The sequence below is a fragment of the Polypterus senegalus genome, chromosome 3 (genome assembly GCF_016835505.1).
Source record: "Polypterus senegalus isolate Bchr_013 chromosome 3, ASM1683550v1, whole genome shotgun sequence".
Taxonomy (NCBI): Eukaryota; Metazoa; Chordata; class Cladistia; order Polypteriformes; family Polypteridae; genus Polypterus; species Polypterus senegalus.
Window position 1 is genome coordinate 31,549,141 of NC_053156.1, and position 18,539 is coordinate 31,567,679.

General features: G+C 38.9%; 1 protein-coding gene across 1 annotated transcript in view; it reads left to right on the forward strand.

Moving 5' to 3' along the window:
* Positions 1–17,934, forward strand: part of LOC120526756 (CD209 antigen-like protein E) — a 28,911-nt gene extending 10,977 nt beyond the window's left edge. Inside the window, exons 4-5 of the mRNA XM_039749906.1 lie at positions 6,634–6,740; positions 17,704–17,934. Coding sequence (XP_039605840.1) covers positions 6,634–6,740; positions 17,704–17,863 — 267 coding nt within the window. The 3' untranslated portion in view covers positions 17,864–17,934. The remainder of the gene's footprint in view (positions 1–6,633; positions 6,741–17,703) is intronic.
* Positions 17,935–18,539: the final 605 nt, after the last annotated feature.

Genomic DNA, 18,539 nt, shown 5'->3' on the forward strand with positions numbered 1-18,539 from the left:
ATGCAATTGACACAAATCTCTGACCCCAAGTTTCTGAACAGCTGGGAGTATAAGAAAAAATGACAAACTCCTAAAGCATAAAATTGTATATGAAAAATAAAGTGAATAACAAATCATTTGTTTCACAGCATAAGTATTGTTTATTTTCAGAATATTATATGCAATATATTTTGAGCTCTGCGGTGGGTTGGCACCCTGCCCAGGATTGGTTCCTGCCTTGTGCCCTGTGTTGGCTGGGATTGGCTCCAGCAGACCCCCGTGACCCTGTATTCGGATTCAGCGGGTTAGAAAATGGATGGATGGATGGATATTTTGAGCTGGAAAATGGCAGTCTTTCTCTTTAGTAAGGTGAAAACAACCCAAATCAATTATTTGATACACATTTTTTGCTTTCAATCAGTATTTTCTTTTTCTTATACCTCAAAAATAGCTAGGAATATACAGTGTATTTAGAAGTTAGAAAGATGCCTTTTTATTGTCCAGAAGTGAGAAAGTTGTTGTTTAAATATTTTTTAATGAAATGTAAAAGGTCAGCTTCATTCATCCTTTGTCTTGACCAGGTAGTAGGGAAGCAAATGGTAAACAGATCCACACACTGTTCATTTAACTTATTGAGACAGCAAAAGATAGTGGTTTTACAATTTTTTGAAAGTGGTAGATAGAATATAAAAGAATAGTGGAGTGAGACTGTTGTACAAAGTATGTTACCTGATATCTACTGGTTGTTTCACCATGAAAAATCTTCAGAGGATTACAAGAGAAAACCTTACCTTGCAAATATTTTGTAAGTAATAATTATATTTAAACAATTAAATGAGTAATGTAGCATTCAAAAAATAAATGTTATCATTTTGTCTTTTAAATAGTGTTTGTTTCATTTTAAACTATCTCTCAAAAGCTGGATGTAATAGAACAATTCTATTGTGAGATTAGTATTCAGTGCCCTCAGATCAAATTTTTATTTGCAAAACAAGCACAGCCAAAACAGGATTTTTAAAACAAATTTGTTAAAGACAACTGATATCAAACAAAAGACAAACATAAAAATGGAGCAGAAGAACATAATCCAAGGTTAATGGCACTTTGAAAATGTGGCCACAACAATTTAAACTGACATCAGAGGCTGCCCTTAGAGTTCTTCACTAATTACAGGCCATGTCCCTATTCTTAACAATTAACATAATTGACAAATTATTGGCAAGAATTAACTAGACAAATGAAACCAGAACTGTACCATTAACCATTATAGAACAATTCAGAGAAATAGAAAAGCAAATAAAGAAATTACAAAAAAAAAAAAAAAAGATAAAACACAACAGAATGATACACCAGCAACATTCATGAGATGAGTTCTTGTTTCACTTAGTTCCTCACACAACTGGAAAAAATGTTATTGTTATTTTGTCATTCACTGTCTGATGTAAATGTTTGAGTGGTCACTACTATTGGGTCAATCAACAATATCTAGAGGTCATTTGTTGCAAATCATATTAGAACAGTGACTTTGTAAAGCTCTTTGAAGGGCCATAGATATATACAGTTATTCCTTGCTATTCGCATGGATTAGGAGTAAATACATTTTGGACCCATGGTTACTATATATTCTATGCTTATTGCACAAAATAAGATACCAAAAGTTGTGAAAATGTGAGATAAAATGATGATTGTATGCATATATGGTATGCATTCCTAAATATTCAAGGAAATCTGAGATACAAATTTGAGGAAATTATCTTTTAGAATATAAGAACAGTCTTGACTAGACCAGGATGTTCAGCTCATTCAATTCATCTGTTTAGTCTCGAGCAGAGAAGACTGCATGTTGACCTAATTCAGCTCTTCAAAATCCTCAGTGGCATTGATAAAGTAGATCCAGCAACATTCGTTCAGCTTAAGGGTGAATCACGACTTGAGGATATCAGTGGAAATTAAGAGGAAGTGCATTAACAAATGAAGCCAAAGAGCACTTCTTGACAAAAAGAGTTGTGGGACTCTGGCACAAACTACTGAGACATAGAGTTGAAGCAGAAACCATGATGACCTTTAAGTAGAATTTGAATGAGATATTGGGACAGCTTTACTATTAGCTAAACAAAAAAAAAGCTAAACAAATGGGCTCACTGGACTGAATGGCCTCCTCTCGTTTGTCAGATTTCTTATGTTTCTTATGTTTATGTTTCTTAAATCTTTAAAAAATATCATGTTTCGATCTGAAGGTCCCTAAAGTACTACTATCTACTTCAGTACTTGATAACCTATTACATATTTGATGCTCTTGTTTGTGTAAAAAATTGCAATAATTACCTTTAACCATCTGTGCTCTTGTGTTCTAATTGAACATTTTACTTTAAAGTAACACCTGGTATCCACCATATTAACGTTCTTTATAAGTTTAAACATTTCCATTTTGTATATTGGAAAAATGTTTGATAACTTTCATTCTTTGACAATTACCATACTAGGCAGTGATTTCTCAAATTAGTGCATATTGGTTATTTATATATATATATATATATATATATATATATATTATATATATATATCCATCCATCCATTATTCAACTCACTGTATCCTAACACAGGGTCACGGGGGTCTGCTGGAGCCATTCCCAGCCAACACAGGGAGCAAGGCAGGAAACAAACCCCAGGCATGGACCAGCCCACCACAGTATCTATCTATACTAATAAAAGGCAAAGCCCTCACTCACTCATCACTAATTCTCCAACTTCCCGTGTAGGTAGAAGGCTGAAATTTGGCAGGCTCATTCCTTACAGTTTACTTACAAAAGTTAAGCAGGTTTCATTTCGAAATCCTACGCATAACGGTCATAACGGTCAACAACGCCCGCCATTTGAACTTTCTTATTTATGGCCCCATCTTCATGAAATTTGGTAGGCGGCTTCCCTGCGCTAACCAAAACCAATGTACATAATTATTTCGGTGGTATGACGCCACTGTCAGCCACCATATTGAACTTTCCAACGTCACTAATTCTCCAACTTCCCGTGTAGGTAGAAGGCTGAAATTTAGTACTGTGGAGCCGACCCAGACACAGACAGGCGGACATGTTGTTTTTTCACCACCACACATTTTATTTACAATATTTACAATAATTAATCAATCAATCAATCAATCAACATTTATTTATATAGCACATTTTCATACAAAAAAATGTAGCTCAAAGTGCTTTACAAAATGAATAGAAAAATAGAATGGTCACTAAGACCCAGTCCAAAAGTGCACAAACCCCAACACTCACAGTCCTGGCCACAAATGCCTTCTTCTCGGGCTGCCTCCACTCTCCTCTCTTGCCTCATCCTTCTTCCACCCGACTCCAGCTCTGAATGAAGGGAGACGGCCCCTTTTATACTCTCCCGGATGAGCTCCAGGTGGTTCCCGGCATTCCACTCTTGGCCACGCCCAAGCGTGGCAGAAGTGCCAGCTTTCCTCCCGGCAGCTCTCTGGGTATCCTTCTAATTCTTTCCCCCAGCACTTCCTGGTGTGGTGGAAGTGCTGTGGCAACAGGTCCCCAAGGCATTGGGGTGCCTCCTGGCGGTGACCACGAGCCCCTTCAGGGTGGGGCTTCCATGCCCTCAACTCGTGGCCCCCAAAGCAACCAGGAAGGCGGCCCCCACGTGATCCAGGGTGGGCGCAGACCCACATCCGGTCCCTCATGGCATCCCGGCCGGGTCGTTGCCCCTGGCATCCCTGACAGTATTTATTTTGGTGGTATGATGCCATTGTCGGCCGCCATATTGAACTTTCCAACGGTCTTTGTTACTTATGGGCCTATCTTCAAGAAATTTGGTACGCGGGTTCCCAACGCTAACTGAATCCTACTTACGTACATATATACATCCATAGCCTGCAGCTTGGTCGCTGTGTAAGGCGCCGTTGGGTCGCCCATCCCAGTGCCTCCCACGTTGTTGGCTGCCTGCCTATATAAGGCCGTCTGTCACTCCGGTCTCTACATTCCCTTCCTTGCTTCGCCACGGGATTCACGTCTCCCTGTTGATAACTACAGCCTTTTTATTTAATCCATGGCTTCTCCGCTGTTTTATTGTTCATTTATTACGATTATAGTTATTGTGTAGGTATTTTAGACTTACTTTACATTGCTCAGGTACCCATTTCTTTTATCATTCCAACCGTACTCCCATTAACATGTCTATTGAGGTGATAGAACTGTCACTTACCGAGTGGTTTCCATGCCTGGAGATGGCACCTGCCTTTTCCATTCTCTTTGTTACATATTGCACAGCCATATCAGGCTCACTCTTGATATCCGGAGGAACATTGTGTCTTATGTATTGAATGACTGGGACAGGTTCAAGGTGTGGACTGATGACGGTACAGGAGATAATTATTCTACACAGGAGCACTAGAAGAGTGAAATGCTTAAGCCCTTCACCTATGCATCTGCATGTGAGTTGATGGCTGCTGGTGAATTGTTCGGTTGTCTCTTTCAAGTGTACCAAAATGGCCAAATATTTTACACCTTTCGAGAACCGCCAATGCCTCTTAAACATCTTAGATTGACAGGTGACGATTTCAGTAGTGGACACTTTGATGTTTATGAATGTTTAAACTCTCAAAAGCTGGATGCGAAGTTATTGATGAAACAGGTTGTATACTTACAACGCTTGACAGATGCCGAATGTCTCTTCAACACAAGTCCTACAATTACTGTCGTAATTGAAACGAACCATGAAACTCAAACCGACAGCAGCAATCAAAGCTGTGAGATTTAAAACAAGATTACTGTTCACATGGCCAACTGTACGTTGCATGCTCAAGAGTAAGCTCAGCGCACAGCTTGGTCATATTACAACCGGAGGGCCGAACTCATAATGTGGTATACAAAGAGATCCTTAACAAATAATTATTGGTATACTTTCCCTCAGTTTAAAAAGGTTTAATTTTCTTTTTAATAAAAATTTTAAGGCAGTACTTCGCCTCTGCGAAACGCGAGTATTTTGCTAGTATACAGTATATATAAAAGCCAAATACCACTGACTCACTTGTCAAAAAATCTCCCAAACCATGAGGACTTTGGAATTGAAATTTGGAATGTAGGTTACCTTTGGCCTATAGGTGCTCACTAAAAAACGGTTTTAAAAATTTTGTGGTCCAAGCGCGAAATTTCTTATAGTTTTTTAGACCGGTTTGTATGTCTGTCTGCTTTTCACGAGAGAACTACTTAACGGATTTAGATCAGTTTTTTTTCTATAATTTGATTGAACATTCCGTTGATTTTGTGACTTCCTCATCACGCTAATATCATATCATATCATATCATAGTATCGTATCATAGTTCACTTGTGGTACCGATTTATTAGTGCGGATTCCAGAGAGACTTATCGGGCTGGGGAGTGGTGGGGCGGAGCGTAAACTTAACTCTGCTTAGTTAGCGAATGAGAGAACTACTTAACAGATTTTTTTTTTCTATAATTTGCTGTAACATTGCAGTTGGCTTTGCGACTTCTCTCATTGCGTTAACATTCATAGTTCACTTGCAGGAGCGATATATTTGTGCTAATCCAAGACAGAGACTGCGGGCCGAGGGGAGGGGGAACAGTGATGTCAGGAGTAGAGAGCCAGGCGGGACCCTCCTGACTGTCCTGTTTCACTATTATGCAGACGAAGGCTTGTACTGTATATAGCAATACAAAATGGGCAGCAGATAGAAAAAGGTTTGGGGATGGCCACTCAGTACACTGAAAAATTAGCAAAAAAACACATCTTTACAGATGCAGAGTTCAAAACCGAACTGACTAACAAGTTGTATGCTTGTCTATAAATATGGCTGAATAGAGTAAGAGGTGGAGTCAGGGAGGAACAAGAACTGATGTGGCAGGAAGATGGATTCTGGGTACTGGAAATGACATCATCAGAGGGTGCCAGAAATTATGTCAACAGTGGGTGGACCGGTGGTTATGTCATTGAGATGTAGGTTCTTCAGCAGGTCTGAAGAGGGACATTAGGAGAAAGGATCAGACCAGTTCCTGGTCTTACTGAGAAATAACACCATAATCTCCCAAGCACATATGTGTGACAATAGAAACTTTTTTAAACACTCCTTGACTTTACTGTATGTGTAGTTAGTGGTATCAATGGAAGTTTGTGTATTTGCTCCTTGTTGAATGTATTCTTTACAGACTGTGCCTTATTAAAATTGAGGAAAGAATTAAAAAAAAAATCTTTTTTATAATGCAACTTTCATTCTTATAAAATCAAACTGAGTACACTCATTAAACAGTATGATTGCCTTATAGAGATTTAGCTTAACCTCCAGTAATCATATGCACTGGTTCTTGGAATCAGAAACCTTTTTTAAACATGAGTATAAATACTTGAGTTTCTACCAATTTTACATGTTAGGCTCACAAACCACAGAGACTGATGTGGTTGATGATACACCTTTGGCTACACAAGGCTGTGTTGGAGTGTAATGAATGAGTGTTTTGTGTGGTGATTTTTGTCCCATTCAGTTTTGGTCCCTGCCTCATTTCTAAGGCTACAAAGTCAGGTTTTGACTCCGGAGATCTTGTCATTGAAAAAATCTAATTCATAAAATATATGATAACTTGTAATCTCTTCCTATCATTTTTTTTATTCCTTTTCATGTTTAGAGATTTTTGAATGAGCATGTCAACAACTCAAATGCTTGGATTGGTCTCTCTGATTTAAACGAAGAAGGAAAGTGGCTTTGGGTAGACAACAAAATTCTCACCAGAAGGTAACATTTTCCTTTCCCTTTTCTATTACTGTCCTTCCTTTAATTAAATTCTCTACTATATGTTGATGTATAGACAGCATGGCAGTACAGTGGTTAGTACTGCTGCTGCATTTTATACCCAGTAAATATCTCTATGCAGTTTACATTTTCTGTCTGTGACTGTGTGGATTTTACCCCATGTTTTTCATTCCACATCATCCAAAACAGGCACATTAAATCAACTAATTACAATCTTTTTTGACCAAGGTGTCTTAAGTCCCCTTTTCAGCAGCATCAGTAATGCTAGTGGCAAAACTGCTTCTTCTCAGGCCTCTTTTCAGGGAAGACATATTACCTTGTCGGTCGTGTCTTTTCTCTCTTTGTATATGCAGCTTCCAAGTAAAGGATCCAAAATAAATTCTGCCTCTCACTCAAATTACTAAATCGTATTGGTCTGCCAGTTTCTTCGTTACTATTGTAGGCTCTATCTCTCCATATAATACACTAATGAAATGGGACCTTTGATGAGATAGCACGTCTGTTGCCACAACTGCCAAATTCATTCCAATACTCTTTGTCAAACACTGAAGCATCTAAGGCAGCAAGCAAGCCTACATAATCACTCAGTGCTTCTCTATCCACTTATTTAATTTAAGACCTCTGCCAAGCTTTTCTCATTTATGCGTTTACTATTTTTTCAATAAGGTTAAAGCAACTTCCTTGCTTTTTTTGTAACATTCATCTGGGGCCTCATGTATAACGCCATGCGTAGAATTCGCACTATAACATGGCGTAAGCACAAAAGCCGAAATGTGCTTTCGCACAGAAAAATCCTGATGCAGAAATCTGTGCGTACTCCAACTTCCACGTTCTTCCGCTACAGAAATCCTGATCAGCCTGAAAAGTAACGCTCGTGCACGTGCCTTCTGTCCCGCCCCAACTCCTCCCAGAATTACGCCTCTTTGAATATGCAAATGAATATAAATCACCCTTTAGCTCAGCCTTCTGTGAAAAGACAATGGGAAAAGCACGGGGGAAAATATAAGAATTTCAGCGAATACCAAGTGGAGGCAAAGGAAAAACATACTATTTGTTCAAATAAACCGTGGTATAATCAACAAAATGAAGTTGATCGAGTGACATAGCGTGCTGGAGAAACTTGAAAGCTCACGTTCACAAAATCGCACAGTGCCGGAAATAAAAAAGAAGTCACATATCAAAGTCGCCGTGAAAAGAAGAGTTGTAGCCCACTGTCTGAGTGTCATATGAAAGTTTATTAGGGTACAGAGAAAAAAAGGCACACAGTGGAGAAAAAGCACGAAATGTCAACTTCAATCTCGACATTTCCACTTTAATCACGTAGTTTATTTTGTAAAGTAGAACATCATAAACTTAATCTTAAAATCGTTTAACTAACCAGTTTCTCAAATCACATCTTAATTAAAGAAGCACGTTAAATGCTTTGTTTTGTATTTGATCTTCTATGTGCTCTACGTGCGTGAATCACTACTTGCTTCTTAAACCGGCTCTCTTCCTCTGACAGGACACAGAGTCCATTACATTTGTGATATTACAGCTCTCTGAATAACTAAAATACTGAGATGTATACGTGATATCATTTTTATGATGATAGGAGTTAAAGCATGTTATTAAACATGAGTTTCATGGCGCAGTGATTGTGTGCGACCTTCGATGAAATAATTTATTGCAGCAGTACTCAGGGGCGGCTCTAGGCTTGTGTTGGCATTGGGCAGAGGAAGAATCGGTGGCTCCTCCGCCCGCCAATATCAATATGGTATATTATGCACGGTGGATGGCCATGTCCGTTGCAGACGCTGCATAGCCGCCTTGTGCTCATGACACAAGCATTTAACTTTTGCTGAAATTTGTCGCTGCGTTTTTAGCTGTGTTGTTATTTCCTCTTTCTGTTTTATATTCAATATATATTGGCGTAGCCGCCACTGCAGTCCTTGCTTTTTTTTCCCCAAATACCCAATCACCACACAATCAGCTCTGTAATAGACGTTAAGCCATCTGTAAGCTTAGAGCGCCGATTCTTCAAAACGTTTAAGGAACATTGAAATATCTTCGTAGTACATGTTTAATTAATCTATCCTTCACAACACTCCCAGTGAAGAATATAGATTATTTAAATGAAGTTAAAGTTTTATCTGTATAATATAATAAACATATTTTGCTGCATTTCACCTTAAAAATGATATCGTCATCATATGTAAATATGCGCTTTATAAAGTGGCTCAGGTTGTGCGATATTATAACTGTAGTGCAAGTTTACAGTGGGGTGATTGTACTTATAAGTACAAACTGTTCTACAAGGTGCAATTGATTGAGTGCATTGAAAGTTCTTGGGATGAAACTGTTTCTGAACCGCGAGGTCTGTACAGGAAAGGCTTTAAAACGTTTTGCAGTGGCTGAGACAGCGAATCCTTGAAGCTGTATACCGATAATTCTCTTTCCGATCAGCTGCTGCTGTGATTCACACTCAGATACAGTGATATAAATACTCCGAGTGGTGCAGTGAGAGTAATATGGAAAAAGATGATCCGCTGTGGCAACTCCTAACGGGAGGAGCTGAAAGAAGAAGAAGAGTAACAACGCTAAAGTAGTTATGGTATTTGTAATACTATGGCTATTCCCTGGACCATTATATTATTATAAGTAAATTACAATCAGATGCGTTACACTAATAAACAATATGCAGTTAGTTTCAGTGTATTTATAAAGCTGCATCAGGAAAATAAGGTGTAACCACACTGGAACAGTAGCAGTGCTTTGACGCTGGGTGCCGCCAGTCTGCAAAACCGAGCGGAGAACTTGCGTACAACAAGGTATGAGGTACCGTGGAAAAGTGCGTGGCTTTATGCCAAGTGTAGGTTTTATACATCGCGATTTGAACGTGGAAAAGTTCTTACGCAACATTTCTGTGCATACGCACCGTTTATACATGAGGCCCCTGGTGATCAGAGTCTGTAATTTCCACAAGGTCTTGTGACTGTAGTCTAGTATATTGTTGAAGGAAGTGAATTCTATCTTGATCCATTTCAAATACACAGTGCACAGCATAATCGAATGCCATAATAAAAAGTATACATGTCATAGGGTCACCGTCAAATATGGACAGTTCTATACATGGTACATGGGGCTTGTGTTTTTTGTTTAACTAAAATTTCTGCTATTACATTCTGACCTATTGTTTGCTTCTACATTAACTTATGGAGATTGTTTCCTTCACTATAAGTGCCAGTGTATGTACTATAAATTCCAAAGACTTTGGAGAATTACATTAAGTTCTGTCAGTTTAAGTGTGACTGAAATAAGGGTGCAGATGCCACAGTTGCAGGTTATGATGGCAAAAGGCATTCTTTATTTTCAGATATGTGCTTTATTTGCAAAGCCTGAGGGAGTCTGGGCAGTCGTGATCTTGTAGTTGTAATTTGCAAAGTTGATTTGCTAACTGTTCATTAACTGGACTTGCAAATACATATGGGATTATCTGAGATTTGTTCAATGTATAAAACAAAGACATCGCTCTTCTACAAAATCCACTTAGAATTTTCAATTCAGATGCAAACCATTGACTTTGGCTTTTCTTTGCACTATTTTTATTCAGTAAGGTTAATATCCTTTCATTCAGCACTTCAAATTCCTGCTGTTTGTCATAAAAGTTTATTTCAAACAGCCTCACTATTATAGACTGTCATATCACCTTGGCCATGGTGAATGGTCCCTTACCTAGCCGGGAAGCCACGATAAATGGATGGGTTGGTTAGTGGGACATTTCCCCGGTCAAGAGGCCATTAAGGGGGAAAGACAGAAGGTGACTGCTTCCAGTGGCTTTGTGGTCCCCCAATACACCAGATGGCAGTATCCTTCTGGTATGGCTTTCGTTTTGACCCCTGCCAGGCTGCATGGGAGTTGTAGTTTTACTGGGCAGCCCTGTTGGGGTTCTCGGGTGCTGCTAGTGGAAGTTGCTGGGAGCAGGCTCCCCTGTTACAAGGAGGTTCCACCAGAACAGTGCAGGTTCGTCAGCTTCCTACAGGTCAACGGGTAAATTTCCATGGTCACTTTAAAGGCTTTTGATTTTAATCATGAGACCATGAAAATAATTATGACATTTCTTTATATAATCCTTAAGTATATTCAGTTAATCAACATCGGAATCTGTAAGTTAAATTGGTTAACAGGCCTTATTCGGAATTTGTTCTGACATCTTAAAAGTGTGCAAGTAACTGACAGCATTTCCAGGCAACAGTTTCTTAAAGACAAGTTCTGTCACATTGCAATGTCCTCCAAAAAAGTCAAACTTCTTTTTTCTTAGCCAGTGACAGAAAGAATAATTGGCAATGCTTTTATATTCTATCACAGAATCTAATACAGGGTGAGGCAGAATGGACGGATGTTTTTTACAAAATCACAAAATTGTTAATTTTTTCTTACAAAGGAATTTATTGAAAGATTTGAGTTCATATTGAAATAGCATTTGACAATTTGTAGGGATGGAAATGCAGGTCTAAATGCAAAATACGCCTTACCTGATGATTACTGAGGCCAAGTTCAGAAGAATGCTTCCAATCAGATCTACTTAGACTGTGCAGCAGGGCTAGTTGTACGCTTTCCACATTTTCAGGGGTACGTGCCATTCGTGTAGCCCCCTGCGGTCTTTTGTTCATTAGTGTACCTTGTGTACAAAGTGCTTTAACCCAGCGTAGAATAGTGTTACGAGCAGGAACAGTTTTATTTCTGTGGATATTGAAATGGCAACGAAACTCTTGCTGAACTGCGGTAATAGATTGGTTGTTCTTGACAAAACAGTCGTACGCAAAAATGGCTTCAACTAAAAAGAAAATGCTAAGACTTTGCAAACCTAACGCCACATACCGCACATCTGTCACTCCACCTAGTGGTGAGTTCTAGCCATTTCAAAGATGTCCGTCCTTTCTGCCTCACCCTGTATTTTCAGATTCAGCGACTTTACTTTTGATTCCAATCAGCCAGCTGGCATATATAAACAAAAAAGAAGAGCATAGTACCTCTTTAGCACAGTTCTTTTTCTGTTTTCTGTCCATGTTCTGGTTGCAAGTCTTCCAATTGCAGTATTCTGACTAAAAGTGTATCTGCATTTGTCTAAGGTTTCCAGATTTCTGCAGCTTCAGCTTAGTTCATAGAACAATTCTGGCAATGTGTGTGACGCGCATGGAAATTATTCCACAGTCCAAGTATCTTTGTTTTAGAAGTTTTAGTAAAATTCAAAGGAAAAACAGCTCACAGAAAAATAAAGAGAAAAACTGATAATACAAAAATAGGAAGGGTTCTTGTATGAGAAGTTTCTGTTTAAGGCTTACATATCTTGTTGCTTTTTTCTATATATGAGGGGTGTTCAATTATAAACTGGTATTTTCATGCTCTGTTCTTATAAATAGTGCAAGGTAGACCTGATTCATTGGACAAACACATGCATATATGAACTTGTCGTTAGTAGTTCTGGTTGCTCTACCCCCCCTTCCTGTCAGTTGTAATCAACATGTCGGAGCAGGAGGTACACAGTAGTGTTGCGCAGCGCATTATTATTCAATTTTTGACAAATGAAGGAGTCATTCCATCTCAGATTTATTCGAGACTTAAAAAATAGTTTTGTGATGAGTGTCTCTCTCTCTCTCAGCCTAGAGTGTATGATTGATGCTAGTCAATAAGAGAGGGACTATCATCTCTTCAGGGTATGTAATAGTCCACTGGAATGATAAGGGGGTACTCTCACTAACAGTAACATTTCTTTCTCTCTCCCCTTCCGGTTCAGCCTCCATAAAAGCCTGAGCTGCCTGGAAGGAGGTGTACCTGCCAGATGGAGCTTCACTATGGAAGTGAATTTGCGTGTGGATAACCAGTCAAACTACTTTGATTTAAGTTTCAACTCTGGTTTGCAGCTCACGCACACCATAAAGGTTATTTTTAGACAATTAACGAGACACTGTAGATTGCGCACAAAATTTTTCCATTTAGTGGTGCCTCACTATATATGTTTATATAGTAATGCATTCTTACGGTCAGAAAATTGTATGCCACTGTTTTATTTGTAAGATAATTATACTATATATCTATACTAATAAAAGGCAAAGCTCTCACTGACTGACTCATTGACTCATCACTAATTCTCCAAGTTCCCATGTAGGTAGAAGGCTGAAATTTGGCAGGCTCATTCCTTACAGCTTACTTACAAAAGTTAGGCAGGTTTCATTTAGAAATTCTATGCGTAACGGTCATAACTGGAACCTACTTATGTACATATATACTGGCCATAGCCTGCAGCTCGGTCGCCGTGTGAGGCGGAGTTGTGTCTCTCATCATCACATCTCCCACGTAATTGAGTGCCTGCCAATATAAGGCCGTCCGTCAGTGGCAATCCAATAGAAACACTCTGCCGTTAAATATTCTGTGCTTATGGAAACGAAGCTGAGATAGTCAGGGTGGTGTTTGGCACAAACTCAACGAAACTGCGAGAGAAACTTTTAAGTGCCGGGTCTTACCTAACATTAAATAAAGCCGTGGACATCACACGAGATAGCACAAGCACAGCTGAGAACCTTCAATGCATGTACTCCGAGCGGCTCATGTGAACTGACTGAACAAAGCACACGGTGGAAAAAGTCAATGTCCAGCTAAAGGAAAAAAATGATTGAAAGAAATAATGATAATTAAATCCTTGATGACAGCAACACTCATAGCAGTGACAAAACAATTACATTGACAATCATGTTGCGTTGTTTTTAAAATGTTTCCTTTTCTTTTTCATTACTTCTTTAACACACTACTTCTCCGCTGCGAAGCGCGGGTATTTTGCTTGTCTTATATATAAGCGTCTATGTGTGGATGTGTGTGTGTTTATCTGACCTAGAAATAAGAGTTGGAGTCAGGCTTAGGGCTCCACCTCCGAAGATATGAAAGTGAGGTGAGCACATTGGCAAAACGAAACATCCGAAGAGAGAGTCACTCACTTATCCACTATTACAGAAGTGTGGCGAGCACATTGGCAAAACGGTATCCCTTTTACTTTTCGTCCCACGGCTAATACACAACCGAGGCAAGCTCGTCAGCAGAATGAAACCTCAGCAGAAAGACAGTCACTTAGCCACTAATGCACAAATGATGCGAGTATGTCGGCCAAACGAAACATTCTAGGAGAGAGATGCCCAGAGTTGTTCCTTTCAATTAGCTGACATCTCTACATTTCAGGTTTTTTTTTTTCTGACAATTTCAATTGTTTCTAGGACCGGTTTACACAGCTAGTAAATATATAAGTAGCTATAAGAAGTACACATTCCTGTCTACTTAAGCAAATATTTGTGGGATTTTTAACATCAACATTAACTTTCATATTTTGGCTCTTATACAGCCATTGGCAGCAAGCAATTAAGTTTACCGCATCTACACAACACCATCAGTTCTACATGGAATAATATTTTTTAATCAATGGATCCCAGCATCTTGCAGAATTAATGGGCAGGCAAATTAATTGTTCTGTTCTGTAGACTGGAGATGATGCAACACACTATTAGGCATAATAAATAGTCAACTCAGTGTAATCGCTCATGCCAGAGCCTGAGGGTTATGATCTGACAAGTTCTCCAGAAGTAGGTCTTAGCTCTCCAAATGAGGCCTTTTAACCAAGTGAGTTTCACCCCAAACTCATGGTCTGAAGAAGGGCAACGAAAACAGGTGAATGCAATTAAATTTAAAAGCTGTGAACTGGGACAGAGGACTTTTGTAAAACTTCTGGTCCACAGTAACTGAACAACGATCCTTTAATATTTAAAGATTTACCACAAAGGCACGAGTCAAAAAAGGTCTGCTGTAAAAGCAAACGCATCCAAATCCATAATCCTAAGAATAGTATCTTTAATAGAGAGCAGGAGTCCAATAACTAAAAATTCCAATACAATCCAGATATCCACAAACAGAGCTTAACAATTACAATGCTGAAGTGGTCCATTCATCGACTGCTGGCCCTTAAGTAGTGGTGGGGGCGGTTCTCCAGCTGCAGGATCATGAGGCCCCGCCCCTTGGGTTCAACATATAGTACACATGATACATAAAAGAAACTGATAATTTAAAAAAACAAAATATTTTTTTAGAAAATATACGTAGACAAGAAAAAAAAACACAAAATTAATAGCAAAATTTAAAAAGCAAAAAAATGGTAAATTAAATGAAAACACACTTAAGCTTGGGATGAAACCCTGGCTTTATAATAACACTGAAATTTTCTCTCATTCTTTGAATCTTTCATTCATTCATTGTATTAATTTACTTATTTATTTATTTGTTTATTTATTTATTTATCTGCTTATTTTTAATTTGTTATTTCACTCATTAATTCAGCTCAGTTTTTTATTTACCATTCCTTACTGATTATACAGAGTAGGTTCCAGGAAGGAAAGACTGGCATCCTGGCTGGGATAAAGGAAGGATTCTTGCCCAGCTAGGAGGCTACAATTGATGGACTGGCTGAACAGGCTTACTGGGAGCAGTTCATTCCCCTACATGACAGGTGGCAGTGCTCCTCATTGCCAAATCCAAATAAGACACCCGTAGGTTCACATTGAAGTTGGAGTCCAGAAACGCAGCCCTGTAGGTGAAACTGAGGGAGTCCAAAAAGCACAAGTTCAGAAACACTTTGTAAAGTGTATGTAAGGTGGGAAAGCACCATCAAAAACATGACTAGAAACCCAAGGGGCTGAGAACAAATCTTTATAAAATAAAAAGGTTTATTTCCACAAAAGGCTCTGCAAGAGTGCAAGAAATTGCCTAAAAAGACAAGGCGATACACAGTTTGAATACAGAATTCAAAATCATGGTTGAAAACAGAGCAGAGGTTCAAAAATCCAGAAAATCATAAGGCAAAACTAAGCCCAGATACCCTCTCTAGCACATCCATAATGGACTACCAGGAATATGAGAGGCCCTACTTTAAATAGGGTGGACGGCCATTCCTGGTGGTGATTGGCAAGTTGACCCGCTTCTTGGGGAGCAACCCACAACATACAAGGATTTAAAAATGAGCACAAAGAAAAATGTACATAATAAACAGAAGGAGCGTTAATACAAGTAAATGACATGAAATTAGAAATTACAGACAAAAAAACACAACTGTAAACTCCAGCCAGGGGGAAAATGCTGGCTGAACCATGACAGTCGGGGTCTTTGGGGACCACCAGTGGGTGCTGCCGGGGGAGTTCTGGTTTCTGCATGACCCGTAAGTGCAGTGGATGAATTGGACTGGAGACTAGAAACAGTTCTTGTGTTGAATTTAAAAGAAAGCCCATCACATCACTTAGATAAGTCGGAGTTGGGAGGCAGTGGGCAATTTATATAGTTAGTTAAGCAACATTTTCTTCCATAATGTGGTCATGCCATGAGTCCCAAAATTTTTTAATCACGCAATATGTTTCCCTTCCTTAGACCCAAATGCACCCTCATGTTGCTTTTTTTTATTTATTTTCTGTAACTGATTGAGTCTTTGCTGCCATATCTATTCTGAAAATCATTTCGGTGCTCGACTCTAGCTGATGTGACCTAAAATGGGCAATCCTTGAGCCACATACTACATGATAATGGAGACAGAAGATTGTTCATTCTTCTAAAATCTAACAGTTTCTCTGTGTCTAATCAAAGAAGTGGTCAGTTAAAAACTAAACTGTCACATAATGAGCAGCAGTGCCCTCCATAATGTTTGGGACAATGACACATTTTTCCTTGATTTACCCCTCTATGTGTTGTGACTGAAATCCTCTTAAATGAAAACTTGCAAAGTGCACTTTAAACACATCTAAATTGTTTGATTTGTAATTTTAAACTGTGGAGGAGGGGAGTAAATCAAGGGAAAATCAGTCTTCATGTCCCTAACATTGGTGAGGGAACTGTATATGTCACCTGGGAGCCATAACAGGGAATCCACTTGAAGCTAAGCACATTTGAGCCCAGCAACTACTTACAACCACGAAAAGCTTTGGTTGCTACTAGAGGAGGTGTTGGCAGGGCCAGCAGGGAGCGCTTATCCCATGGTCTGAATGTGGATCCCAATGCCCCTGTGCAATGAAGGGGGAGACTGCTATAAAATCGGTGCCATCCTTCAGATGAGATATAAAACTGAGGTCCTGATTCTCTGTGGTCATTAAAGATTCCTGGGCATCCTTCATAAAGAGTAGGGTGTATTTTGATGTCCTGGCCAAACTGCCCACCATGGCTTGGTCAGTCTGACCCCCCTAATCATTCCCTGTCTCTGATTTGTTATTATTATTACAGCTGGCATTGACTCCATGATATTCAAGTTAGGCCAGTAGGAAGTCTTTATGCTGCTTCCTCTGGGCACTCCAGTTCCTCCAGCCAACACACAGCTGTGGAGCAGAGGACATTTCTACATGTTACATGGTGATTTTGTGCAAAACTGCATTATATTTTGTGTTTTATTTAAAATTTCTGTATTTTGTATCAGCTAAATTAAAAAAAAAACACATAAAGTAAATTTGTAGGCAAACTCCAAATAATTGAAGTTAAGATGACAATAAATGAGATTTATACCATTAAAGAAAACATTTTTTCATAAGAGAGTCTGGTTCTGACTGCACTAAGTGGCGAAGCTTTCCGGTTTTGTTGGTGTTCCAGCAGGAAGAGGCGAGTCCAGGAGGACAGACACCATAAATGCCATGAATCGTCTGGTCTGCAATTTGTGGAAAAGAGAAGACGCTATCACAGTGCCATCTCCTGGAGTGGCGGAGAATTACCATCACCAGAGCCCTTAAACTGTCACCTATGTGCACACAAGTGACAATTTATTTATGAATTCTTGGCTTTGATCTTGTAGGCAAAATGTTGTCTTATAAACACATATTGAATCAAGATATAGTAGATAATGGTGTATCAGCATCAAAATCAGTAATTTTAACATCATCATCTCTCATTTTTTATTTAGATACTGGGTGAAAGGGCAGCCTGATGACTGGAAAAAATCAAATCCTTCTGGAGAGGACTGTGTTCACATAAAACCCCTGCCACAAACCCTTAACACCTGGAATGATGTATCTTGTGACAGCAGAATGAAAAGGATTTGTGAAAAAAGTTTAAACATGTAAAGTGTTTTATTGTAGATGCTTACTCTAGCATTTACTTTAAAATTAATTTCTCTTTAAATTAAAATATATTTAACCCGATAAGCTGGATAAAGAGGTCCATTCTTCTTTGTGAAACTTCTTATGTTCTATGTGTAACATCACTACTGGTGCATAATATAAATGTCTCCATGTGGATTTTTAACTTGTTTGTTAGTGAACTTTAATACATAACCATTTTGCATTTTTGTAGCTTGTCAGCTTTCATTCTGATGAGTGACTGAATATGCTTTTACATTTGTTATCCCATTTGTTTGGATGGCATGGTAGGACAGTGGTTAGTGCTGCCTTACAGCTCCACAGGCCAGCTTTGGAATCTTGGTCCAGCCTCTGTATGTCTCCAAGTGCTGTATGTTTTCCTTTCATGTACTGAAGATGGATTAGAACCTCCATCAGTCTAAGGTTGGATCATGCTTTATATCACATATAGCTGCAATAGGCACTTGATCCTGAAACTCCAAAAATGGGTAAGCAGATTAGTAGTAAGACACCAGAATAGTTTCACAATTTCAGTCTTACCTTCTTAAGAGGTGAAGAGCAAAGTGTTCAAAGCTTACATTGCACTAATGTATTTATTGTGGTCAAATGTTTTCTAATCTATTGTTTAATGACTATTAGCAAGTTTATTGTATTGTCTTTA